Raw genomic sequence first — 27400 nt, forward strand, 5'->3', positions numbered from 1 at the left:
AAAAAGATTTTTTTTTTAAGAGAGAGATAGAGAGAGAGAGAGAGAGCACATGCTTGAGAAAACAAGGGGCAGGGCAGAGGGAGAGGGAGGGAGAGAATCCTTAAGCCAGCTACCCCCTGAGTGTGGAGCCCGGCTCAGGACTGGATTCCAGGACCCTGGGATCATGACCTGAGCTGAAACCAACATTTGGACGCTTAACTGACTGAGCCACCAGGTGCCCCTAAAAAAGAATATTTTTAAATTAGCTACAAGTTCACCGAAGAGTTATGACATCTATTTTCAGCATTCATTTCCCTTTGTAGCTCACTACCTTTTAGCAAAGTGACATGGGTACTTGTGAATTTCAAGAAAACTGGTTACATAATTGCCCTTGGCGTTCTAAGGAAGTATCTAAATGACTGTAAAAAAGAAAGGGTTTTTAATGATATTGGGAACACTTTTTTAATGTTGAGAAGAAAATGTATCCAAAGTTTTGTCTACAGATTAAAAATAACAACAGCAATATAAGTGATATTTATCTCAAAAGGTATCTATGGAAATTAAATTAGTGTATGTAAAGGGCTCTGCATTTGGTCTAGCTGATTAAACAATAAAAAATATTAACAAATGGGCCTATTACTGTGTCTCTTAGCCACACTGTCTTCTCCTACAGGGTTAGATAGCTATTTCTGCATCTCCTGATATCACTACACAATTTCACTCCTTTGTTCTGTCAATGAGACAGATGACATTAATTTGCTCACGTTGTACCGAGTTTGCATTCCTGCGATAAACTCAACTTTTCCATAGTATCCTTATAGTATCAAGGCTGTGGTAGCCACAAGCAATGAGACCAATTTTTTGTTTTGTTTTGTTCTATTTGGTTTTGTTTCATCCTCCTCATATTTTGGCTAAGTCCGATTTGTGCCTTGATCACTACCTACAGTTTCTACTGCTGGGAATTTGAACCCAGGTCCCATCCGACGGCAAGGCTTGCCCCATTCACCAAGATCCAATCTCAGTGAGGAAGTGAATAAAAAACACGGCCCCAGTGCATTCATAAAACAGTTGGGCCTTATCTGATGATTCCATTCTCTTTTCTTCAGACCACGCATTAAAGCTTCAGAAAGAATAATATGAAATCAAAGTACTTTACTGACATAAAGATATTGAAGTGCATCCAAGGACAGGACCTCAACTGGCTCTGGTCACCATCTGCATGACCATCGTAGGCCAAATTCAGAGAGGGTCATTCCAACTAGAACTGTGCTTGCACTGATATTTTAAGGCTGAGTCGTTTGAAAGAATGAATTAGGGGCGCCTGAGTGGCACAGCGGTTAAGCGTCTGCCTTTGGCTCAGGGCGTGATCCCTGCATTATGGGATCGAGCCCCACATCAGGCTCCTCTGCTATGAGCCTGCTTCTCCCTCTCCCACTCCCCCTGCTTGTGTTTCCTCTCTTGCTGGCTGTCTCTATCTCTGTCGAATAAATAAATAAAATCTTCAAAAAAAAAAAAAAGAAAGAATGAATTGATATAAGAACTTCAGGAAGAAGGAGGATAAGATGGGAGAAATGTGAGAGAAAATCTTTGCAGGCATTTATGATGATTTAAAAGGAAAGTACATCTCCAACAAAATATTAGCAAACTGAATTCAACAAAATATATTATAAGGATCATATACCGTGATGAAGTGGGATTTATTCCAGGAATGCAACATCCACAAACAATCAATGATATGTCACATTAACAGGATAAAAATCATATGATCATCACAATAGATGCAGAAAAAGCATTTGACAAAATTCAACACCCATTCATGATAAAAGTGCTCTTCGACAAAGTGGGTATAATAGGAACCTACCTCAACATAATAAAAGCCACAGCTATGACAAGCCCACAGCTAAAATCATACTCAATGGTGAAAAACTGAAGGATTTTCCTCTAATATCAAGTACATTACAAGGATGTCAACAGTCAGCACCTACATTCAACATAGTACTGGAAGTCCTAGCTAAAGCAATTAGGGAGGAATAAGAAATAAAAGACATCCAAATTGGAAAGAAGTAAAATTGTCTCTATTTACAAATGATACGTATATATAAAACTCCACACACACAGAGAACTGTTACAAATGATAAATAAATTCAGCGTAGTTGCAGGATGTAAAATCAGTATACAAATATCAGCTGTATTATACTAATAAGTCAGACAGAGCAAGACAAATATGATCTCACTTACGTAGAGAATCTAAAACAAAGGGGGAACCACAAATTCATAGATAGAAAGAGGGGATTGGTGGTTGTCAGAGGTGGGGGCTGGAGGGGGGGTGAGTGAAATGGGTAAAGATGGTCAAACTTCCAGGTATAAAACATAAATCTTGGGGTGCCTAGGTGGCTCGGTTGGTTGAACCCCGGATTCTTGGTTTACTCAGGTCATGACCTCTGGGTCCTGGGATGAGCCCATAGTCAGCTCTGTGATCAGTGGGGAGTCTGCTTCAGGATTCTCTCTCTGTGTCCCTTGGGCTCTCTCTCTAATAAATTTTTTTAAATCTTTTAAAAAAAGAAACTTTAAAAAAATTTAATCTCAGGGGTGTAATGCACAGCATGATGACTATGTTTTTTAAAAGGAGAGACCCCACATACCATTCAAACACAATTCCACGATATTTAAATATAACAAAGCCTTTCTTTTCTGTCCATAGTTTTTAAATAATATTTTCCTGATTATATAAGAATACACGTTCATTGTAGAAAATTTTTAAATTACTATATATATCTCCAAATAATAATAAGCAAAACCCACCTACAATTCTGGAACCTATTTTAAACATGTTAGAGTGTGAATTTCTTGCAGCTCTTCTACTCACCTGGAGCCAGTGGAAGTTGGATCACTGCTCAAGATGATGCGGGCGGCGGGATTCGGAGTCCTGTCCACTGTGGAACAGGTGTTTCGAAACGCAGTGAATCCCGAGCAAGGAAGGGAGTTCAGCAGCGCACGACCCCGGAGGCCTCCATCCGTGCATCCAAATCCCATGTCCTGCGGCCGCGCCTCCTGGGATTCCCAGGCCCTGGGCCCCGCTTCCCGCCTCCCCCTGCCAGCAACGCTGGGCGCAGGTCCTGGGGCCCGGCTCCGTGCTGCGCATCGGCGTGTAAGATCAGGATCAGCGGGTGCGCGAGCCCCCCACTCCGTCCCCTTCTACCCAGGCTCTGCGGTCCTGCCGCGTCTCCCGGTGCTCCGCGTGCAGATGGCGCGGGCCTCCGCAGGGCGCTCCCCGCCGCCACGCCCCTGCGCCCTCCCGGCCTCCAACGCCTGCACCCTCAGCGAGGCCGCAGTCCGAGGCTCCTCCTCTGAGAACAGCAGCAGAATGGAGGGGTGGGGGGGCGTGGGCTCCCCAGCACCTCCCTCTGGCCCTCCTGGAGGGCTGCCAGCCCTGCGGGTTCCTGGAGCCTGCTGTGCCCCCCGGCCCCAGCTCCACAGCCATGGCCCTGGTTTCGGGGTCCAGTTTCGTGTGTTTTCGGGGCTGGACATGTCCCAGCCCCGCTTTTGCAGATGAGAAAATGGAAGCAGAGAAATGAGACTTCCTGTTAGAGGCTGGGACATTTCCTGCTCTCCTGTGCTGCTTGCTGAGGGCTGTGCTGATGGGAGCCTTGGTTTCCCCTCAGCCCCGCGGAAGGCGAGGTTTGGACGCATCAGTACCGACCCCAGACCTGGCTTCTTTCCTTTGCAGGGTGCAAGAACTTGTTCACGGTGCTGAACCCTTTGGGCCTCAGATCCCTCCTGGTTTATTCATTGCTGAGGATTAAATAAAATCGTCTGGGTAAAACACTGTAGGGCAAAGCATGTGATCAGGAAGCATTTGTGAGCGGGTGAGACCAACTCTTTCCTAGAATTAAATCCTGGGGGGATTTTATGTTGTAGATCCGTGCAAGAAACGCTGCAGGACGGAGTAGAAATGTCTTTGGGTACAATCTCGTAAGAGACATAGAAGCATTATTCGGGTGACTGTGCCTTTTACTAAAATTATATCTCGAGTGACCTTTCAAAGGCAGTTTGACAGCTAAGTGAAAGAATTCTGGGAGAGCTCTTAGAGCAGCAAGCGTGTTTATTCTACACGCATTGTGACTTTTGACCTGGTCTTACTGTGTGATAGGTCTCCAACAGAGAGGAGCACTGGTGTCCATTTGTATGACTCACTGCTGATCCGGCCTGACAGTCCTCCAGAGAAAGGGCAGACAGACACCTTGAAACCTGGATGCTTAGAGACTACAGGCAGCAAATGCAGACAGTGCTGGGGACAGGGAGGGGGATGCCAGCCACCTAACCAGAGACCCCCTCTAGCCCTCCTTCCTCTTCTCAAGCCACTCATCATATCTTCAGTCCCAGCCTCTCCCCAGGGCCAAGCTGCTGGCTTGCGCACCGTGGGGAAGGTGGACCAGCAACAGAAGAGAAATACGAATCCCATCGGTTCAGCTCCGATCGCACCAGCGAAGGTCCTGGAGGAAGTCCTGCGGCTGTCCCCAAAACACAGCCCAGTTCTCCCCCACTGAACCTCACCCATCAGGAGGCTCGAGTGTCACTGAGCGCGGCGATCACGTTTCTAGCACAGAAACCTTAGCCACCTTTGCTCTAGTACTTGCAGATCAAAAAATCATCCACTATTTACAGCTCAGGAAGTTGTCTTAGACTACACCACGGTGAACAGAACCTGTGCAATCACCTCTGGCTCCTGGTCGCCACATAAAGTGTTCAGAGAAACTGATGTCGTCCATCTCAACGCGCGTGTGACCACGGATCCCTATGATTGTGGACTGTGAGAGAAGAAGCCACACGGGTGGGCAGTGGGACCGGTTTCTCACTGGTCTGAGTTGACCGCTCTCCCGGCTTCTGTGCTGGCTTCCAGAGTCCTTGCAACACGTGTGGGGACAGAGCACGCCACGGGGGTCTCCGAGACCAGCTCGCTGCAGCGCTCCATAGACAGTGTCACCCTGTCCTCTCACTAACGCTGTCACCGAGCAGAGACATGTGAGACACCATGTGTCCTCCTGTGCCTGTCGCTTTCTGTGTGGGGTGTGGGTGTGAGGGTGGGTGGGACGACGCCTCTCAGAGCACCGGGGTTGGCTAAGTGGCCCGTGCTGGCCCTGCCAATGTGACCACAGAGCTGCCTGAATGGCAGTCTCAGACCCTCGGAAACATCTGACACGTGAACACACACACATACAGGAGTCCAGAACACGGGGTTTCAAAACTGGGCCTTTTATTTTTGGATTGTCACCCCAGGTCACTTTGCATTATAGGCACATCGTGAAGGGTCAGAGGAAAAGTGGGTCGGAAGGAGAGAGGAGGAGGACTCCGCACGGGGCCAACCACGTCCCTACGGGGAGGAGAAGCGGCCGCAGAACAGGATGCTGTTGGTCTTGCTGTGTTGGATGAAGAAAAGGAAGGGGTGGTCGGCGCAGAACCGGGGCGTGATTCTCGCACACCGCAACATCATGACGGCCGCGGTGGCGGCCGCGGCCTCCGTGCCTTCCTCGTTGACCTCCACGAAGGCCTTGTGCACCACCTTGGACAGATACAGGTCTTTCCTGGACGACATCCCAGAAAAGTCTGCCCTGGCCTGCTCGAAGGCATCGGTCATGCCCAGGGTGCAGAGGACATTCTCCATGTCGTAGTTCTCCTCCAGCTTAAATCTAGGGAGGAACACTTCGGCCTCTTCTTCGTCCATCATGTCCGGCCTCGTCCACTCTGTGAATTTCTCGTAAGTGAGTTCTCTCTCCACCTAGAAGAGAGTTGAAGATTTTCAGACCTGGAACAGTGCCGCCCGGCAGAACCATCTGCGGGGCTGGGAGGGCTCCGGGCGGGGCAGGCCGAGGCGGCAGGAGCAGGAACGGGGTCAGGCGAGCTCCAGGGGCAGCCCCCGCGGCCCCCCGCCGCACCCCGCCGGCGGCATTCCCGTTAGCGCTCCTTACCATCCTCAAATCCGTGTTTTCATCTGGAAGCATGATGACCATGTTCAGCTCTCTGCCCACGTAGGGAAGCACCAGAATTTTGGTGAATATTTCTCCTATATAGGTCATTTGAAAGGTAGATTTTTTAAACATCATCTGCACAGGTTTCTCCTCATTCTATAAAGGAAACAGATGAACGTTAAGTCGAAACCAGACCCAGGGGACGCACCGGACAGACAGACGGAACCAGCCGGTGCAGGCTCTACAAACACTTCCTTGGCTGGCCTCCGGAATACCACATCGGCCCCTTCTCCTGCCGGCCCAGCTCCGGGGTGCTCAGGGCTCAGTCCTTCCACCGCTTGTCTCTCGGTGATCTCAATCTTGTGACTTCAGACAGAATTCACACACAGGGACTTCGAGCCGGGACCTCTCCCCTGTACTCCAGATAGGTTACCCTCCCGTGTGTCTTACTGCTTACTTGGCACCTGCATTTGGACAGTAAAGGAACTTCCAATGTCATGTGTCACACTGGGCTCCTCACAGTCCCTTCCGGGTCTGCTCCATCTACAATGTTCCCCATCTCAGGTGATGGCAATGCCATTCACCCCATTGTCAAACATTCTGGAGTATCCCTGTCTTTCACCCCACAGTGGGCTCATAAGCAAGTCATATCAGCTCTGCTTTTAAAATATTAACAGAAATGAGATCAAATCACTTTTGGGTTGAGCAGCTTTCTGTGGCTCCCCCTCTACTCCAAGGGAGTAAAAAAGCTGAAATCCTTGAAGCGACCTGTGATGTGACAAGAGCCTGCCCCCATGCTCTCCGCTCCCATCTCCCTTTGCTTCTCTGCTGCAGTCACAGGGGTCCCTAGATGGTTCCGCGGGCAAACCCAGCCTGCCCGGCCCCCAGAACCTGGACAGCACGCCCCCTTGAATTGTTCTGGTCTTTGCCCAGTGAGGGCTGTGACCTGAAACTATACCACCAGCCACAGGCTGGATGCTTCTTCTGGGTCTGTCTCTGGATCACTACCACTGTCTCATCCACTCCCACTTTCCAGGTGTGCTCACTGTCTCGCCCCCAGGAAAACGGCAGCTTCATGAGAGGGATGCGTCACGGGTTCTGCACATGCCGGGATGGCACCAGGCACCACGCCTGGCCCTCAACCAGCATCGGCGGAATACATGGATCAACAACTAAAGGACCAGAAGACTGAAAGGACCCCGCAAAAGGAACACATCTTACTAGGAGAAGAATGCATTTGTCACCAATGCGTCCCCAGCCAGGTGGTAAGAACACCGAGGGACAGTGAGCACATCCTAGCCAGCAGCGCTGCTCGGCTCCTGACCTGCGTGCAGGACCCCCAGCGGCTGTGAATCAGCCAAACCCCACGCTGCAGTCCCCAGCTCTCTGGGATAGCACATTACTCTGTGTTACATGGAAGCACTTCAGTTTCTGCTTTTCACCTGTGCCTTGCCAAGGCGCACCTGAACTGGCCTCAGCCACACCTGCCCCCTCAGTCCTCAGCACCCCATTCACATCCCGGGCCAGTCGTCGGCACCCTTTTTCTCTAACAGGCCAGACAGTATACATTTTCAGCTTTATGGACCATACAGCTTCTGTCCCAACTACTCAACTCTACAGTTGCAGCATGAAATACATAAATAAGCAAGGCTGTGTTGCATTAAAATTTTATTTAAAAAAAAAGTGGTGGGCTGGCTTCGGCCTCAGACTGCAGTTTGCTGACACCTGTCCGGGGCGATTTCTCCTTCTACCCATCCCGGGCCCGAAGCCCCCAGTCTTATACTATAAAAGGATCCAATCTCAGTAACTGAATGATTCATTAAGTATACAATCATGGAGATAAGTTTCATCTTACTTAGAAATAAAGGAATTTTAAAAATCTATAGGAACTCAAAATCTGTTTCCTTTCAGGCACAACCCCCCAGCCAGATACGCTGGTGCGCTCGACGCCTACTACGCGTCTTCTGCCTTTCTCTGCTGGAGAGATTAGGAAGCAAGCTGGACGTCCCCACCTCCCTGCAGCCGGCAGAAGCCCCACAACATAACCGGGGCCTATGAGACACAGAAGAGAGGTTTCTCTTTCTGAACAAGATGTCAGAACCCCGAAGGAGAGGGTTTTGCTCTCACCCTTCGTCCTTTCCCTCCCTTCCAGCTGGATGGTGGATGCCACGACTGTGACTGTGGACGAGGGCTGCATGCTAAGCACGGCAGAGCGGGAAGGCGTGGAGCTGGCTCCCCGGTGGCCCCACTCTTGGCCCACCCGCAGGCCTCTGCTAGGGGAGATGAACTTTCCACGAATGAATTTTGAGGAGAGAATTCATTTCCCCAGGTAAAAGTAGGGCAGTTCGTTTCAGAATAAACCTCAAAGGAAAATATATTTCTTGAGAAACTGAAAGGTCAGGCTCACATCTGCTGAGAGGATCTAACTCGTGGTCAGTGATCAAGGCCGGAACTGATCTAGTCTGCTACTTAGATGTATGTGCAAAAAGTCTCTACAAGTAAAGATAAGTAAAAGAGAAAGGATATCCTAGATTCAGTGACAGAAAAGATATAAGGCCACCAGCACATGACATCTTCGAAGCTGGAGATAGCTCAACTTGCTGTCTATCCTATATACATGTCCTTTTGTTTGCTTGCTTTTTAAACAAAAATTAGGGTTTGTTCTCCGTATTATCAAAAGAAGCCCGCAGATCAGTCGTTTGTTCAGTATTCATTGAGCACCAACTACATGCCAGGTACTTGCGAGACAGCCATGTGCCCTCAGATGGCCTTGGCCATTCAGCCACCGCAATGCACCCTCAGGACCAGCAGGGCGAGCTGCGGTCGCTGAGAGGAGGGATACAGAATTCCCCACGGGGGAGGACGGTGGGGGAAGGCTTCCAGATGGTGCTGGAAAGGAAGGGATATGCAGGTACTGATGGGAATGAAGATAGAGAAATGAGGACAAATGGGTAGAATCTAGGTCTACAAAGAGCCTCATACGCTATATTTTGGAGTTCAAACTTTACCTCAAAAGTTCTAGAAAGCCAAGAAAGACCTTAAGCCTCACAACTGACATGGGATTTGTGACTGTAGACAGAACACCTGGCAACAGTAACCTATGAGTATGTAGCTACCTTTGGTGACACAGCAAAGAAGAAGGGCAGGGCGAGCAGGGGAGCCCGGCTGCCGGACCGCCTGAGGCCACACGGGGCACAAGCCAGCTTATGAGGCGAGCTTTCTTGCATGTTTTAAAAACCAATGTGAACACAGGGACTGTTTCCAAGAAGCTCCTTTGTTATTCCAAAATATTCACCTTGCTGACTTTAAATGGTCTTTCCATGGTTTGCGATTTGTTAAACTGCTTATCCCAGTTGCCTTTGAAATAGATGGCATTCACGAGAATCAGATTAGTCATTGGATCAACTGAACCTGGAGACAGCAACTCTGCGATTTTACCTGAAAAGAAGAATTAAAGAGTCAGTGAGCGAAAAGAATTTCAAGATGGTTAGAGGAAGACAAATACCATGTGATCTCACTCGTGGAATTTAAGAAACAAAACGAGCAAGGGGGGAAAAGAGAGGGAAAAACAAACCAAGAAACAGACACTTAACGATGAACAAAGTGACCATTACCAGAGGGGAGGTGGGCAGGTGAGGGGCTGAAACAGGGGATGGGGATTAAGAGGGCACTTATCTCGATGAGCACTGAGGAATACACAGGAGTGCTGAATCACTATACTGTACACCCGAAACTAATCTTACACTGTATGTTAATGAACTGGAATTTTTAAAAAAAAGTTTCCTGAGGCATGCATCAGGGACCATATTTAAATTGGGCAATCTCCTTGTGAAATACACAGATAAAAGGAGTTTACTGTCTCCCAAATATAACCATGTAAGGGGATTCTGGTCCTTAAGACAACAGCAGCAACAAACACCTAAAACGCCCTGGTAAGAAAAATACCATCACTTGAACAAAACATAAAATGGACAAAGGAGTAGGTGCGGGATGAATGCACAACAAGTGAGACAGAAAGGAATGCTTGGCGCCTTTGATCACAGACGGGCACGTAAGGGACAGTCAGAAAGGTGAGAGGCGGTGTGAGCGTGCAGACGAGTTTCAGTAAAGAGCCGCAGGAGGCGGAGGGCTGAGAAAGTGTCCTGCCACCACGCGTGGCGGTCTGGACAGCACGAGCAGCGCTGGGCAGGCGACAGCACGAGGCCTGGATCTTTTTTTTTACCGTATTTGTGAAAAGAAAGACTATATTAACAACGACAACCATATGGATTGTTCTAGAAGAGGTGTACTGAATATTCAGAGACATCACAGACACATTGAGGAGAACAGGGAAGAGCTAGAGAAAACAAGCAGACACAATATTTTAGAAGCAGATTTTAAAAGTTTATAGTTATTCAGAGAAAGATGTCATCCTGTTTACATTTTGATGGTCTTGTGAAAGAACAGGCAGTGAGAGTGATTAATAAAATACTCGTAAGAGAGAGTAACACTGTATTTTCACCTTCTGTCTTTTCGGCCACCCAGGTGTTGATGTGTGCCCTGGACTCTTCCGCAGCGCTTTTAAAGTCGAGCTCTTCCATCTCTGCTTGGTAGAACTTACGGCAGGAGTCTTTGAAAGACTAGGAGAGACACAGCGACGTAATCACACGGCTGCAGAAATCATCAACACTTACAGCTCACTTCGTCGTTGCGTCCATCAGAATGTCGGCAATGTTACGATTTACGTGGGGAATATGCGAATAATAAGTATGAGGAACGAACTGAAAAATCCATTTTTCAGCTACATTTAATCTTAGCTTATAAACCAAGTAAAATAGTGGTCTGGATATCAAGTAAGCATCATGAACCGCTAGATTCTTTGAGGGATTCGCTGCGCATCAGTGAGGCAAGGACAGAGACACCGAGACCCCGAGGTTACCAGGGTGTCGCTCCTGGCCAGACACAGCAAGAGCCACCGCTGCCACCACGTGCCAGAACAGGCTGGAAACAAGGGCCTGCTGTCCCGTACAATAGGGGACGTGTGCGCTGCCACGCCAGCCCTTCCACGACAGCTCTGATGGTGGCAATGTTCTAAGTCTGTGCTGTCCCAGACAGTGCCTCGTGCAGCCCGTGCGCCCGGGGAGCTGAGGAGTGACCTGTAGTCGTAATTACTCACACTGAAGCTCAAACAGCTCCACGTGCCTCGTGGCTACCACTTTGGATGGCTCCGTGTTAGAGGGCGAGCGACTCTCAAAAAAGTTTAAACTGTATCTTGTTAACAGAGTCTATTAAATAACGAGGACATTCACGAACACGTCCATCATGCCCCGTAAAAGCAGAAAATCTGAAAGAAGATAAATGGACTGAAATAACTCCTGTGTGGCCAGCCTACTACGGGATGGTTTCCCAATCCTTCTTCTGAACAGCTTACAGCTAAACATTTAATCCCCCTTTTCGGGACTGGTTTTCTATTACAGGATTTCACATTTCTCCTTCGAGACAGCATGACAGAGGTAACGTGGCACAGTAGCTACCAACGCTGGCCCTGCAACTTACTAGCTGTGCGACCTTAAAAAATCACTTTGTTTCTCCAAGCTTCCTTGTCTTCCCCCGTGAATGAGGATACGGCATTCGTCTGAGGGCCAGACGAATTCTTATCGTCAGTGCTGTTTTATACAGTATCACTGAATTCTGCACGCTGCAGACGCTGCACTAGGGGCTCTGGGGGTACCAGTGCATTTAACGCGCGTAGAGTCTGCGCTCTGCCAACATGGCTGCTCTGCTGTTGCCCCGTGCCCTTGAAATCTGTCGAAGTCGCTCATTGTAAGAAACTACTCTGGGAGCAACCTGGGCCCTCAGGTATGGATAACCTGTCACACCCTTGGGTGATTTCAACAACTTTTAAACACATTTGAAAATAACTGTTTGCTGTTTCAATTGCTGTCTTATAAGCACTGATAATCAAACTGAAGGGGTATCTCGTGATATGTTGTGATTGGTACTGGATTCTTGGAACATGAAATTAATAAGAAATAATTGAGAAACATTTCTGATCCCTTTATCTTACATTTCAATATCAAAATAAGATTCGAAAAACATTCATGCTTTTTTTAAAGTAGCCACCAGAAAAGAAAGAAAATTAAAGAAAATCAGCCAATTCTTTGTGTTTATTGGAAGTTTTGTTCTTCTTTATGCCAAAGGCTTATAAAAAGATGATAACGGCCTAAGACGGATAAAATAAGACAGGATGCAAAAAAAATTACACTGCGGTGAACAAATCTTGCCAATATTTGAACTCATGCTTGACTACACTTACTTTACTCCAATTGTTTTAAAACAATGAGTCTGAAACAAGTTTAAAAAATAATGAAAAAAGTCATATAATAGATTAAGATCGATATCCCGAACATAGAACTCAAAAAATAGTAAGAAAAAGATACATGGCCCAATAAAAAGCATGCAGAGAAAATTCTCAGAAAAGATACAAATGTTCAATAAACATAAGGAAAGCTGTTCAATATCATTAATTATCAAAATTTAAGAGGTTAACCACATGCAGTGTTGATGATGACGAGTGGAAATGAGCACCCTGCTACTATCTCTAGAGAGAACGTAAAGGACCACAGCACTTTGGACAATCTGGCAATCTTCACTGCCTTCCTCCCTTCTACGAATCCGTCTTGGAGTAACACACACACAGGATTTCATACAGCAATGTTCACTGTCTAAATGCCCGCCAATGGGGTGCGGCCCACTATGTACGCTTCAGGACATCCGTACTGAAGAGTAGCAGGTAAAGGTGAAACAGAGGTCCAAGATGCAAAGACTTTCAGACACAGTGTTGGGTGAAAAGAAACAAGTGAGGAAGTATTATGGTATAATGACATTAGGTAGAGAAAACCCCACCAAACAGACTTCTACATGTATGCCTCATACACATCAGTCTATAAAAGCTCTTCTACTGGGAGGGGAGTGATGAGGTGAGGAAGAGGCTGTGAGGACTCTTGCTTTGTCTGCTCTACTTGCATTTCTGTATAACAAGAATATACTCATTATATAACAAGAATGGGCTCACATATTACTTGAGCAGTTTTTAAAAAATGAAAAAAAAATCATGAAAGCACTATAAAAAAAGAGAACAAGTATAATTAGAGAAATAACTTTATAAAAATTCTGCACTGGAAAAAATGGTAAAAATATTTACAAGTGTAAAAACTGGACCAAGTCACAATGCACAAAAAATTATCAATATGTGGAAAACAATGATTAGAAATATTCATTTTGATCACTTTGTTGTTTCGGCCAATTTACCTCTTTTTTTTTTTTTTTTAAAGATTTTAAGTAATCTCTGCCCCCAATGTGGGGCTCGAGCTCACAACCCTGAGATCAAGAGTCACATGCTCTTCTGATAAGCCAGCCAGGTGCCCCTTGGCCAATTCACCTCGAATTGTGTTTGCTCCATGTTAATTCTTTTATAAGTATCTCATTTAAGCTTCACAAAAATCTGGACGGTATTTGTGATAAGGCTCATTTTACAGAAAATAGCACTGAAGCCGGGTTCAAGGGAATGCATGAAGTTACTGAACGGAGAGCCAAGTTCCTGCCCACTGGTACGAACTCATAACCCCCAGGCTCTCTGCTCTTACCTCATGACCCCTCCTCCCCACCCCCTTGGTGTCTTTACTTTCTTGGTCAAAAACAGCCAGTATGACTTACCGAGAGGAACTCATAAGACTTGTCTCCAAAGAGCCTGTTGGCGGTTCTAAGCAGGTACTGTGCATCGGTCCTGTTGACTTCCGTGAGAAGCGACTGGAACCCCTGGTGGACATCACCTCCTCCACCGCTTTTACTTAAAGAAAGTGTCTGAAATCCAAAACAGGATACAAACGCACAACTTCAGTGTGCCCGGACTTCGGGAAATGGATACAACACTAAACTCAGCCCAAGAACCGTACAGATCCAGCCTGAGAGAAGACTGGTCCAATGGAAGACAAAGGGCACTGCCTGCAGGGGGCAGAGCCTCGCCAGCGCCGGCACAAGCCGCAGGGCCCCCTGCAGGCCGTGTTCTGTGGGCTCGCTACTTGTAGTCTGTCCGCAAACAAGGCTGCCCAGCAGGCCTCCCATCTCCGCAAGCACAGGCCACTCCTGAAACAGAAAGGGCTTGCTAAGCATCTGTGCATTTAAGCTGGTCCTCTTGGAAGCTGGGTGCCGTCCTGTAAGGAAGCCCAGGCTACCCTGCCGAGGAGGCCACCCACGTGGAAGAGGCCCGAGAGCCCACACCGGTGAGCCGGCTGGGGCCAAGTGGAGCAGAAACACCACCCGACACAGCCAGAGTCCGGCACCGCCGAACTGTCACCTGAAGCTGCTGAGTTTTGGGTACCGCTTCGTCAACAGCAAGCAACTGAAACGCTGCTGACGACATCTGCGGCTGACCAGTGCCATTCTAAGAAGGTTTAACACTTGTACGAGAAAACCAAAATAACAATTTCTAACAACTGGAAAGCAAGTGACAATACCCAGAGAGTTTCACAGAACTCAGCAAGGCCCTGTGACCGAATCCCTACTCACAAACTCAAACTCAGGTGTGAAGCACGGTCATGATGAAGCCTGCTGACATCACTCACCCTTCCACAGGGCGCACAGCGCCCCCTCCCCCACAGACCCCAGGCGCTACTCCGGGCTGCTCGCTCGCTCGGGGCTAGCGTCACCGGGCGGCTCTGCCCTCATCCCGCAACGCCAGCGGGGTCTGGCGGGAGCAAATCCCGGAGGTGCAAGTGCAAAACCGGCTCAGCTGACAAACGAACAGCACGTACTGTTGCCCAGAAATGGCTTCGGGTACGTACCCGGGACATCTGGGCTGCCGTGTCTCCCTTGGCGCCCATGAAGACCATGGACAGGGCCGAAGACATGCTCATGGGCGAGAAAAACACGTTTTTCGAGTTCTCTTCACCCAGCTTTTTCAGAAGACTTAAGGCAAAGGTGCCATTTGCTTCCGAGAGAGTACCCATGATGGTGAGCCTGAAAGAACGGTTTTAAAATCAGTCTCACATTCCAAATTAAATAAATAAATAAAACAGTAAAATTGGTATCACATAAATACAGGCTTACACGCTGACCACATTTCACTCTGTTATTAATAGTTACCACTTTGGCTCAGTGGGCAAATAGGTACATACACAAAACTCTACTTCTTTTTGGGGCCCTCAAAATTATTTTGTGTGCTTCTAATATTAAGGGGAAAAGAAAACTGGACAATGATATTAGCTAATATAATCCTGTCGTGTAGGGGGAAAAGGCAGTGGGGACTGCTACAGACCCACTCACCCGGGAGCACAGAGGAAGCGTGGAAGGTTACACGCTTGACAACTTACCCAAGTTACTTCCTGGGGGCGGGATCAGGAAAGGAGTTATTGGCTTTTGCTTCCATTTCTTATTGTTTGGTGTGTTGTGTGGGTTTGTTTGTGTTATTTTATCATTTAAAAATCATTTAAAATGATCAATCCAACCACAAGGTTACACAAAAAAAGATGGTTGAACGTTTTCATAATGTGGGAGGACTCCATTTTGAGATAACCTGAAGCCTGAAGATAAAAGATAATTCCAACCACATGCAAAGATGTATGAAAGCCTTAAAAACAAGGACTTTTGAACTTCAATTCTCCTTCTATGAAACTTCTGCTTGTGTCGAGGCCCAAATCTATGGCCGTGTTCCCCAGACCCCCTGCTGCCACAGGCCCAGGCCTTCTTGCCCCTTGTTCTGGACAACAAGGGCACGTGGCAGCAGGTGCATGCCCATGGCCACCCGGATACAGGCCTTGGGTGCCAGGGGTCAGACTGCACATGTTGGGCGTGTGGCCATGACCCCGGTGGCCTAGCCGGGGTCCAGAACAGGAATACTTCTGGGCAGTCAGGGATGGGGTGGGTATGAGTCTTCAAGCAGGTCTTCAGAAAGACCTATTATCGACTCCCCATTTTACAACAGGGGATCTGAAGGTCCCAGAGGTGAAGTGATAAATCCAAGCTAAGGAACTGAATAGCTAAGGCTGAACTCAGGGTCAACACCCTGTCTTGGCCGGAAGGCTCGAGATGTCCCTACTTCAGGAAGAGCCTGAAGTGTAGGACAGAGGAGTAGGCGAGAAGGCAAGAGGTGGCCCAGGGCCCCATAGTCAGACAGCTGCAGATGCAGCAGCAGGCCGGGGAGGAGCAGACTCTGGGGGAAGCAGCTCCTGCTCTGATGTCTTTACAAATATTTCCCAGACTCACATTCCCCGGTCAGAGACTGGGGAAATGGCGCATCTGAGCTGTGGGTGGGAACCTACAGAACAAGCAAAGGGGACACAAGACTAGATATTTTCTTGGAGCAGAAGGGAGAGGGAAGGGCAAATCTATCTGAAAGACCCAGAGAAGAGAATGAGGAGTTAACCCATTCTTCACCAAGCCTGCCTTTCCGTTTGCAACTGTGGTCCGCTGAATATGGGCGGCAAAGATGGCCCCATCCCAACCCGTGGAACATGCGAATGTTCCCTTATACAGCGAAGGAGACCTTGTAGATGTGATGAAAGGAAGGATCTCGATATGGGGAGATCATCGTGGATTATTCAAGTAGACCGTAACGTCATCACGTGTATCCTGATGAGAGGCAGACAGAGGGGGATGCAACCAGTGAGGAAAGCAATGTGGGGACCGAAGCAAAGTGCTACCCTGTGGCTTGCAAACTGGAGGAGGGGGAGACAAGCAAGGGATGGGAGAACTGCAGCTCTAGAAGCTGGAAAGGGCACGGGACAGACACCCCTCTCGAGCCTCTGCAGGGAGCAAGGCCAATACCTCAATGTCGCTCAGTGCAACCTGCCAGCCTCCCGACCTCCAGACTCGTGATGAGAGAGTGAACACACTGAGTTTGCAGTGATCGCTTACAAGAGCCGCAGAAAACCACTACTATAACGATTACACCCGATAAATGTTATTTACTGTCCTTGTTTAAACATTTTGTTTTCAAACTCTTCTTTGTTCATTATAGAGAAAAGCCGGGGCACTGCTCAGACTTTCCGTACATATCTTAAATTGCTAATTTCTGATGAAAGTACAATAGAACATACTAAACTTCTCCTTACTTAGAACGTTACTAAAATTCTCCTGAATACAACTGATCGTATGATGATACAGAAATAACCTCAGGATTTTGCAGGGCCTTGGGAACAGCAACATAAACAAAAGTAGCCATTACATGAAACTGATGCAAAGTTATATTATTTGGATTTCATATTAGCAAAGGCTCCCTGCTTACCAATTTTAAAAGAAACAACTGTTCAAACAGGTTTAAGAATGAAGAGCGAGGTAAGAGGAGGCACCACAGGACAAGAAGCGCAGTCCCAAGCATTCCCGACACAATCAAATTGTCAGGACTCAGGTTCTGTGGGTCCCCCGCCACACTAATCTCCTTCCCTGGGGACAGGGGTACCTCTGGCTTTGCCCCCAAGATGGCTCGGCCCCCACTGACGGGCTACACAGCCCCTCAGTGAATGGAGAAAGCTGAAAGATTTAAAAGTATATTTTTTTTTTAAAAAAGGAAGAAAGCTGAAAGATCAGTAGTTCCTCAACGTAACGCAGCTTCAGTCTTATTTTAAATGCTGACCCTGGGAAGAACAGGCCAGGACATTCAGAGGAAAAGGCACGAGTCAGGAGGGAGAGGAGGTTCACAGTCCCAGCTCTGGGACTGTAAAGACGTTCTTGATTTCTGTCCCTGTGTGAGGAGGATCTGTGTTCCCCTCCATCATCAATGCCTACTAATTGTCAGCTGAGTGTGGCTCACTCTGCGAAGCCCACGGTGACGTCTAATAGCTCCCATTTCTCAGCTGCAAGTGACTGATAGCCACCAAAGGTGAAATTACATCCACATCCTATAAAAATTGCTAAATAAAAAAGAAATATGAAATCAATGATGCCCCATAGGTTTATCCCAGATATGCAGGATAATCTTATAGCAGAAAATATGTTAATCGTGAGATAACTAAATTGCGCACTCGTAATAAACGTCCTTGAATCAAATAGGAAATGGCACTTCCTATACGTCCTTAACGTGATGAGGACTGTCAGCCATCACCATGGATGAAAAATATTAGAAACAGTTCCCTTGTTCCCCAAACAGGAATAATAACGAATAACTAGATTAAAAAGCTTTAACTTGAGAAAAATTTATAAGTATTCCTTTTTGAGTATTACCACACTGGGACCTACATTAGCACTTTTCCTAAAAAGACTCTTACAACTCTGTAAGGCAGGTTGAGAATATCAGCATTTGACAAGCAAAGAAATTGAGCCATAGCTGTTTTCTCCTGCCCCTGTGGTCACGAGGCTCTACAGGTAGTGGGGTGAAGGTGGGAAACCAGGTCTGTGTGGCTCTGGAGTTCTCTCTCTTAATCGCTAAGGCATACCGACTTCAAAAAAAAAAAAAAGGACAGGTGGAGAACAAATTAAAGATACCTTTTCAAAACACAATTTTTGAGAGTTCAAAAACCATTAATTTCCAACAATGACTAAGATAGGTATTCCTTCCTATTCTGTGTAAATGATACTATAAATTGGTATACCAATATTTCCAGAGCGTAATTTAGAATTATATAAAAAATAAAGGAAGACAAAAAACATCATGAAAACATTCATATTACCTGAACCAAAAATTCCACATCGAGGGATTTAATTAAAGGTAAAACTCAGAGTTACTGATGCAAATTCCATGCACGGACCAACAGGGCAACATAGATCGTTCCCGTCTTCACTCCCCCTCGCAAGAAGAACTAACATCTATTCAAGAACGAGACACCACTGAGAGAATCCTAGAACACGGGGTGAGGCTGCAGACAGACTGCATTAGACAAGTAAGAGGAGCAACTACACATTGACCATACTGCCTCCCACCCCCCAGGACAGTGCAACACCACGTGGAGAGGTCTTCCCCGAGTCTCCAGTTTCTCCAGTGGGAAAGAGAACCCAGGGGAGACAAGCAGCCTCCCCCAGCATTGGGGTTGTTTTGCAGGAGCCCCTACTCTGATCTCACACTACAGAGACTGCAGGGGAATCTGCATGGCTCAACCACTGGGCATCTGTGATGGAGAAGAGGGGAGGGGCTTGCAACAACCAGCACATGGATCTTGGCAGACCAAGTTCATGTTTGCAGTGTCCAGCCAGTAATCCCACCCAGAGGCTTTGCTCAACTGTAGGACTAAGTCAAGGATGCACTCTGACCAGGGAACATGCTGGGGTGGAGATCTGCCTGATTCAGATCTTCAAACTAGGAGATTGCCAGCCCTAGAGTGCAGTTTGCCCATGCCCAGGCAACATGCTGATGATAGCCCCACCCGCTGCGGAAAGTGCCTTCCAGCCCCATCTCACCAGAAGGCCTTTACAACTCGTGGAAGCTGTGTTGCCCAGTGGTGCTTGAGCTGAGAGGGGGGCAGGCAGAGCTGACTGCCCCCACAGCAAAGCCAGTACCAGGTATGGAGGCAGAGGCATTAATCACAGAGGACTGAGGGTAGCTCAGGACCCTCCCAACCAGACAGACTGTTTGGGAAACTGAGAGTAGCTTGGAGCAGCCTTCCCTTTCCCACCCAGGCAAGGTAGCCGAACCACAGCCCCACCTGCTGTGGAGAGGGTCTTCTGGCCCCATCTAACCAGAAGGGCTGGGGACAAGCCCGGGGGTGCTATGCAGCCTAGGGGTGTTTAGCCAAGAGAAGGACAGACAGAGCTGAGAATTTATAGAGCAAAGCCAGTGGTCCTGTTCAACAGGGAACTTCGGGTATGGATCAGTCTGAGTTAAGACAACAAGGAGTTTTACCAGCTCTAGAGCTGCTTCTCCTACTGCACTGGAACAGGGGATCTAATTCATAGCCCCACTCATCTCCGAATACAGCCTTCGGCCTGTCCAATCAGGGAACCTAACCAGAGCACATGAGAAGCCCATTCAACCTTCCTAGGAGCACAGGCCCCTGAACAGACAGCACAGCCTGTGACTTGCCCCATCTGCAGAGTGAAACCTGTGGCCTCACCTGAGTAGGGAACTCAGTGCACACTCTGGCCTGATTCAGCGCCCCAAACAATGAGTTGCATAGGCCCTGGTTTCTGGCCTGCTGCCCTGGCAGGGCAGGAAAGCTAATTCAGAGCCCCAGCTGCTACTGAATATAGTACCCCCTGACCATCTAGTAAGCCAGACCAGAAAATCCAAGCAGCTGCTGAGCCCACCCTACAGCCTCACTTAGGTAGGGAACCAGGCCAGTAGTCCTACCCACCATTCTCGGCCAGTGGCACAAGCCACCATCTCCATCCTCAGAGCTCGAACAGTTGCCTCACCTCAAACTAGACCATAATAACAGGCCCCACCTGCCCAAAAACATTAGCAGATGTATCCAGAAACCCAACTGTGCTGACTGGTGAAGAACTGTCTCTGCCAACACAAATCTGTAAAGTCTAGAAGAGAAACCCCATTAGTCAAATGTGTAGATACCAGCGTAAGGAATCAGGATCATGAAAAATCAGGTAAACAGGAAACCACCAAAGGAAACTAATAAAGCTCCAGTAACAGACCTAAAAGAAACGGAGATCTATGAACTGTCAGAAAAAGAATTCAGAATAATCCTCTTAAGGTAGCTTAGTGAGCTAAAAGAAAGTACAGACTTAAAACTAAACAAAATTAGGAAAACAATGCAGGATCGAAATGAGAAGTCTGACAAGGAAATAACCACCATCAAAAAAATCCCTAAAAACTGAAAGTACAATAACGGAACTGAACCAAAGAATTCAAGAGTTTCGAAGGCAGACTTGATCATGTGGACAAAAGAATCAGTGATCCGGAGGATAGGATACTGGAAATTATTCAGTTAGAGAAACAAAATGAAAAACAGTGAAGAAAGTCCAGGGGAATTATAAGACACAATGAAAAGAAAGAATATTTGCGCCATGAGAATTCCAGAGGGGAAGAGAAAGAGAAAGGGACAGAGAGTTTATTTAAAGCAATAATGGCTGGAAACTTCCAAAACCTGGGGAGAGAAATGGATGTCTACATCCATGAGGCCCAAAGGACCCCAAATAGGCTGAACATGAACAGGGCTGAGACACATCATAATTAAATTGTCAAAAGACAAAGAAAGAACTTTAAGAGCAGCAAGAGAAGAGAGAAGTTACATACTTGCGGGAACCCCAGTAAGACTATAAACAGATTTCTCAACAAAAATTTTTCAGGCCAGGAGAGAATGAGATGGCATCAAAAATATTGAAAAAACAAAAATAAAAACAAAAACAAACAAAACCCCAAAACTGTCAACTAAGAATTCTGTGCCCGGTGAAGCTCTCCCTCAGAAACAAATAAGGGATAAAGACTTTCCCACACAAACAGAAGCTGAGGGATTTCATTACCACCAGACCGGCCTTACAAGAAATGCTAAAGGGAACTCTTTGAGTGGGAGTAGAAGAACACTAACACAAAAACACAAAAAGGTAGACTAAATCTCACTGGTAATGCTAAATATATAGTTATAGTTAGATTCTGCAACATGGTAACAGTGGTACATAACTCACTTAAACCCTAGTTTAAAAGTTAAAAAAAGAGAGATTAATGTAGCAAAAAACCCCATAAATATAATAATCTGTTATTAGTTCCTCAACATAAAAAATGTTAATTGTAACAGCAATTACTTATAATGTGAGAGGGAGAAGAAGTTAAGCTATTATCAGTTTAAAATAGGGTTTATAGGGGTGCCTGGGTGGCTCGCTCGGTTAAGCATCTGCCTTACGCTCAGGTCATGATCCCAGGGTCCTGGGATTGAGCCCCATGTCGGGCTTCCAGCTCAGTAGAAAGTCGGCTTCTCTGCCCCTCCCCTGGCTTGTGCACATTCTCTCTCTCTCCCTCTCTTTCACTCTCTCTCTCTCAAGTAAATAAATAAGACCTTTAAAAAATTTTTTTAAACCAAACTTGAGTAGACATTGAGACTTCTATGAACCTTATAAATCAAGACTTACGAATCCAGTAAGCTAGGCTCACCTAAGACTTTCAAACACGTTTAAGAACACACAGAGCATCACAGTGGTTACAAAAACCATTTGTACACCTGTGCGTAAGTCTAGCACAAAGATATTAACACCATGGATTTACCGTACTCTATCCTTGTTACATCTCCTTATACATTTCCCAAGGTGACAGTAATGCTCATTTGAATGGTTCTCCGGGGCTCAGTCAATCCTAAGGGACCATCCTCTCCCCACACAAGGAGCCTGGTTCTTGGTCACTGTGAGGTCCCCACCACTCCTTGGAGTTGGGCACTCACTCTTTGGTAGACAAGCACCTTCCAGTGGGCGGGGGAGTTGTGAGCTTCATTTCCACCTTTGCAGGCATTTTACAAGGTCCAAAGCAAAACACCAGCTTTCAGTTCCTTGTAACCCAGTGTCTTCCCTTAAAATGAAGTAGTATTTGAGTTTTCCTCTCTCTGGGTCGTATAACTTGGCTATAAGCTTAATTTTTAGGCCTTAGGTTGGTTTGTGTAACTACTGTGCTTGTTAGCCTAGTAACCTGGGATAACAGAACTTTTTACATTAACAATCACAGATGGATCATCACACAGCATTTCCTGAAACATTACTGAAATTCCTTGGTGCCTTTTTAAAGCTCATTTTGTCTGCCTCATTTGAAGTTATTAATGGACTCAGGGATTTGTATAAACAATGCGTTAGCTGATCTCAGTTTTCTTCTCGGTGCTCACACTGCCATAACTAGGCTGGTGGGGGGGGGGTGTCTCTTTAAATTGGTTACTTTATCTTGACATGTTGATTTCAAACGTCCTTGCTCTAGGGCAACAACCCTAGCTCTTACCAGCCCATTTTGATTTTTTTTCAGTCCAAACACCTGAGGTATCAGCCCCTCTCCTGGTTTCTTGTAATGGAGAAGCGTTGTAAAGTACAAAATATAGAACTTCAAGGAGTATGTGAGTTTTGATGCTGTTGTTTGGGCCACACCAGTGACAAAGCCAGATAGATGTTTCCTTTCAGGTCCCAAATGTGCCATACTGTAAATGAGACTGCCACATAAAGTTTTTATACACTTGACTTTTCTAAAGCATAATCACACTCAGAGGCATTCTTCTGGGCTGCCACTGTACCACCTTGCTCTCTCATTATACTCAGGTATTGCTACCTCTGTTTATCAGTCATGTTTTGGACACACCACTGTCCCACATGTCACACTGCTATCTTCTCTGAGAGATCTCTTTGCCAATAATATCCTTTGTGTCAGACCCCAATGTCTTCCGGCTTCATGGTTTACTCCCTTATTTTGATAAAGCAAATTGTCCAATAGTTTTCCAAAATACAATACATACATTTTGGCTTCTTGCATGTCCAAAAGTCTTTACCATTTCATTTAACTGACAGTTTGGCAGGGTCTGGAGTGAGCTGCACAGCATTTTACCTCCAAATTTCTGATGCATTGCTACATTGCTTTCCAGCCCTCAGCTCTGCTGTTAGGAAGTCTGATGACATTCTGACCCCACTCCCATCCCTCCTTCCCCATGTCTCCATTCTTAAAAAGCTCATATCCTTTATTCTAAAGGGGGACATAAAAACTGGGTAGTAAGGCTTTATTAATGAACAATTTCATATATGAGTGTGTGTGTATAAAACAAGTCTGACAAATCTATCCTCGCACCATTATTTTTCCCTGTAGCACCATCAGTAACTTTGAGCAATTAATGTTCACAATTGATTTGAGTCAACCAATCAAGTGTTCATTTTTTAAAGTGCCACTGTTTGTGCTTCTTGCCTTCCAGGTCTCCATTAAGATTGGCTTAATAGAGACTTGGGCTTCTGCTCTGTCCCTACCTTTGTGTTCTGGTATACTGTGTGTGTTTTACTTTTCTGAACAGCAGTTCTCCAATATGTAAACAGGAGATGATTCTATTTACAGGTTTACTGTGAGAATTAAGTAAACTAATGTCTGGCATGCAGTGGGTATTCAACAAATGCGTAGAATGATACACTGTTCCCTTTCTTCTGATGTCTAGGCCTGATCTCAGGTCATCAAGCTTGGAAATGTAAGGTATGTGGTCTTCCTCCAGATCTTACAACAAACACCAAGTATAATACAGGGTACTCTCAGTATAAACAGAAAAGAATGGTGATTCCATTCATTCTAATTTCACCCTACTCTTACAGGTGGAGCTAACTATACAGAATATCCTGAATTGTAATAAGATGACTTGGATTGGAATTGGCCTCATATAATTTTAAATACTTAGCTGATGTGTCCAAGTATAACTAAAATTGTACCCTTTCTCTGTGATGGCATAAAAGAAAGGATACAGTCATTCAAAAGTAGTCATGAAATACTGGGTCACACCCCTATAATACTGATAACAGCTTCATTCATGTTAACCAGAGTGCACACTTCTTAGTCAGCAATACAATGCTGCTGAGCCAGAATCCAAAGGTTACTTTTGCCCTCTCATCTCACCACATCATTCCTAAACCACACCTGGGAGGAAGCAGGCAACCTCGGGTCCGTCATATTCCCGTCCTCAGGTACAGCTGTATGGCCCAAGGAGTAAAAGTGCCAACACTGACCCAGTTCCCGCCTAGCATCTAGGTATTTCTTCCTGGCAGCATATGACTATTCATTTCCCATACTTTCTTTTCTAAAACTGAGCTTTATGGGGAGAAAGGGGGAAAGAAAGTAACTTATGTGCCAATTTCATCTAGCACACAAGCCCCAAGTATGATTAAAATTTCTACCATGTCCTCTTAGCCCCTTAGACACCACATCTTGGAATATTTTGCCTGCGGGGAGTTAAATGAAAAAACACAGAAGTACCAAGATCTGGAATGATGCTCACGAGTATCTCTGCAGGCCTGAGTGACCTGGAAAAGTGCTGCGGAATTTGCGAAGCACCCAAGCAAGCGCAGGCCACACCGGTGGGCAGGAAGACCAAGGCGCAGGTTCAGTGAAGAGGCGCTGGGCAGCCAGAAACAGGCCGCCTTTAGCACCGACCCCCGGCCTTCTCTACGGCCTCCAGCACCCCCCGGATTCCCAACGCCCGGCGCCCCGCGGGCCTAGGCCACGGGGCGGGCGGGGTCACCTGTAGCCGAGGGACAGGCGAAGTCACCAGTGGCAGGGGACCGCGCGAGGTCACCTGTGGCCGTGGGACCCAGCGCAGCAGTTCCGCACGCTCAGCGCTGTCCCCATGCCCGCTCGCGCTTCCTCCACTGCGGGCGCGGGGCTGCGCGTCCCTGTCTAGGCGGCCATGCACAACTCACCAGATGGCGTCACTGTCGGCCAGGCCGCCGGACTCCTCCAGCGAACCCGAACCCAAACGCTCACACCCCACCCCTCCCAGCCAGGACTGCAGGAGTCACGGCCCCGCCCTCTCCACGCGCGACCCCGGCTCCCGTGAGGCCACGCCCCTTCCCCTCCCACGCGCGTCCGCGGCCACGCCCCAGTCCGCGCGAGCCCCCGACCTGTGCGCGACTGTGATGCGCAGCCCCTCCGCTCGCCGCGGCCTTTCTACCCTGCCTCCCGCGCTCTCCTGGCCTTGGAGCGGAGGACAGACCCTCGCGTGCGGGGCGGGTCCCACGCCAGACACGTACCTCGGAGGGTCAGCGCCGCGGTCTGTAGGGAAGGGAGTAGCTCTCGGGCCTCAAATACCCGCGCGGCCGGAGGGCGGGGCGAGTCCGGGGACGCGAGGCAGCGCGCCGCCCACCCCGTGACCGCCAGCGGCTGTCCGCAGCAGCGGGGGCGCGCAGGAGCGAGCGGAGGGAGCTGAGCAGGTGTGCGCCTGGTACTCCTGTGCACTTTGACCGCCACCCGGGAGCCCGCCGATCCGCGGCCGCAGGAGTGGCCGCACCGCCTTTCTGGGCCTGTTTCCTTGAGCTCGCCCGCTGGGCCAGCAGGGAAGTGAATCAAAGGAAGGCCTGACCCTCCAGAGGTGTTCAGTCAGAGGGCAGCCCTGCGTGGCCACACCAGAGCCTTACCGTGGCTTTGTAGAGCCCGTGAATGATGTTCTCGGTGACTAGAAGAGTGCCAGTTCCTGGCACATGAGCATAAGTTCTCCACGGCAGGACAGAAATTTATTTTTTATGTATTTTGTAGAGATTGAGGGGGTGGGGATGGGCAAAGGGAGAAGGAGAGAATCGTAAGCAGGCCCCATCTCAGGACCCCTGAGATCATGACCTAAGTGCAAATCAAGAGTGGGACGCTAACCGAGAGAGCCACCCAGACGCCCCAGGACAGAAATTTTAAATGAACAAACTCTAAGTGATCATCTTGTGTGTTCAAAGACTCCAGTAGTCTTCCAACGCATGTGAATTTAAACTCCAGGGTACTGACTAAACAAATGCGTAGGAAATCCACCTTTGCCATCTTGGAGCAGCCTTGGAGAATGGAAAGGGCTCGGGTGACTGGAGGAGGGGAAAATGCTATTCACGTTTTAAAAATGAGTTCAATTTTGGAAACCTCAAACTGTTTTGTGCTTCCTCCATTCTTACCCTAGGCCAGGAGTTCTCAACATGGACACTAATAACACCTGAGCTGGATTTTTCTTGGTCGTGCTCTGACACTGTAGAATGTTTAACAGCATTCCTGGCCTCTCTACCCACTACATGGCAGTAGCAAACCCCACCATCCCTCTCCCAGTTATGACTGTTTTGATTTTATTTTTGGAGTACTGAAACGTAAAGGAATACCCAGAGGTATCACTCCACGTTTATATTCTCCATTCCTTTTCAACCCATTTTTATTAGCTTCAGGTTTGTCTTTCCAATTTACCCTTTTGCAAACATATGTGTGTGTGTGTGTGTGTGTGTGTGTGTGTGTGTGCTGATCCAAAAGGTGGCTTTCTATTACTTACCTATCTGTCCATCTTTTATCTATGAATAGTCCTGCAACTTGCTTTTTTTCATTCAACAATAAACCTTGGAGATCTATGTATTTGCTACAGAGAGCATCCTTATTCCTTTTCATGGCTACCTCATTTTCATCGTGTGTCACCGATGGCCATTTGGGTTGTTTCCAATCTTATGTCATTATAAATAATGCCACCAATAACCTAGTGCTGTGCTTCTCAAACTTAAATGCACGTGTGAAGGATCTGGGGTGTGGTTAAAATGTGGATTCTGATTCAGTAGGTCCTGAGATACAGCATTTCTAACAAGCTCCCAGGTTGCTGAGGCTGCCGTCCCATAGACCACACTTTCAGGAGCAAGATACTAGTGTAAATACTGTTTTGTGTTAGTGGAGAAATATCCATTAATCCAGATTCCTAGATTCCTAGAAATGGGATTGCTAGGTCACAGGAAAAATACACATATTTTTGTTAGTTATTGTCAAATTCCTCTCCCAGGGATTGTATCATCTTGTCCTCTCACCAGCTGCGTCTAAGCAGTTCTTCACAGCCTTACCAACAGGGATACTTGGACATCTTTGGATTTTTACCAATCTGATAGGG

At 47.2% G+C, this 27400-nt stretch overlaps 1 protein-coding gene and 1 long non-coding RNA gene across 8 annotated transcripts in view; both read right to left on the reverse strand.

Moving 5' to 3' along the window:
* The window catches only part of LOC125283577 (uncharacterized), a 28567-nt gene extending 25321 nt beyond the window's left edge, over nucleotides 1-3246 (reverse strand). For both annotated transcript variants that reach the window (XR_008956595.1, XR_008956594.1), the window contains exon 1: nucleotides 2846-3246. This is a non-coding gene — a long non-coding RNA (uncharacterized LOC125283577). The remainder of the gene's footprint in view (nucleotides 1-2845) is intronic.
* A 1970-nt stretch (nucleotides 3247-5216) lies between these two features.
* SERPINB6 (serpin family B member 6) lies at nucleotides 5217-25647 on the reverse strand. Of its 6 annotated transcripts, none has more exons than XM_026511381.4 (7): nucleotides 25545-25647; nucleotides 14768-14942; nucleotides 13641-13787; nucleotides 10447-10564; nucleotides 9241-9383; nucleotides 5946-6101; nucleotides 5217-5755 (listed from the first exon to the last, which is right to left on the reverse strand). In XM_026511381.4, exons 2-7 carry the CDS (start codon nucleotides 14930-14932, stop codon nucleotides 5351-5353), a joined length of 1134 nt encoding a protein of 377 aa, XP_026367166.2. In that variant the 5' UTR covers nucleotides 14933-14942; nucleotides 25545-25647; the 3' UTR covers nucleotides 5217-5350. The 6 variants fall into 6 exon arrangements, with proteins under 6 accessions (XP_026367166.2, XP_026367168.2, XP_026367167.2 ...); XM_026511383.4 differs by having other exon boundaries at nucleotides 25416-25565; XM_026511382.4 differs by lacking the exon at nucleotides 25545-25647 and adding an exon at nucleotides 25215-25309.
* Nucleotides 25648-27400: the final 1753 nt, after the last annotated feature.

This window comes from Ursus arctos, unplaced genomic scaffold (assembly GCF_023065955.2).
Source record: "Ursus arctos isolate Adak ecotype North America unplaced genomic scaffold, UrsArc2.0 scaffold_31, whole genome shotgun sequence".
Taxonomy (NCBI): domain Eukaryota; kingdom Metazoa; phylum Chordata; class Mammalia; order Carnivora; family Ursidae; genus Ursus; species Ursus arctos.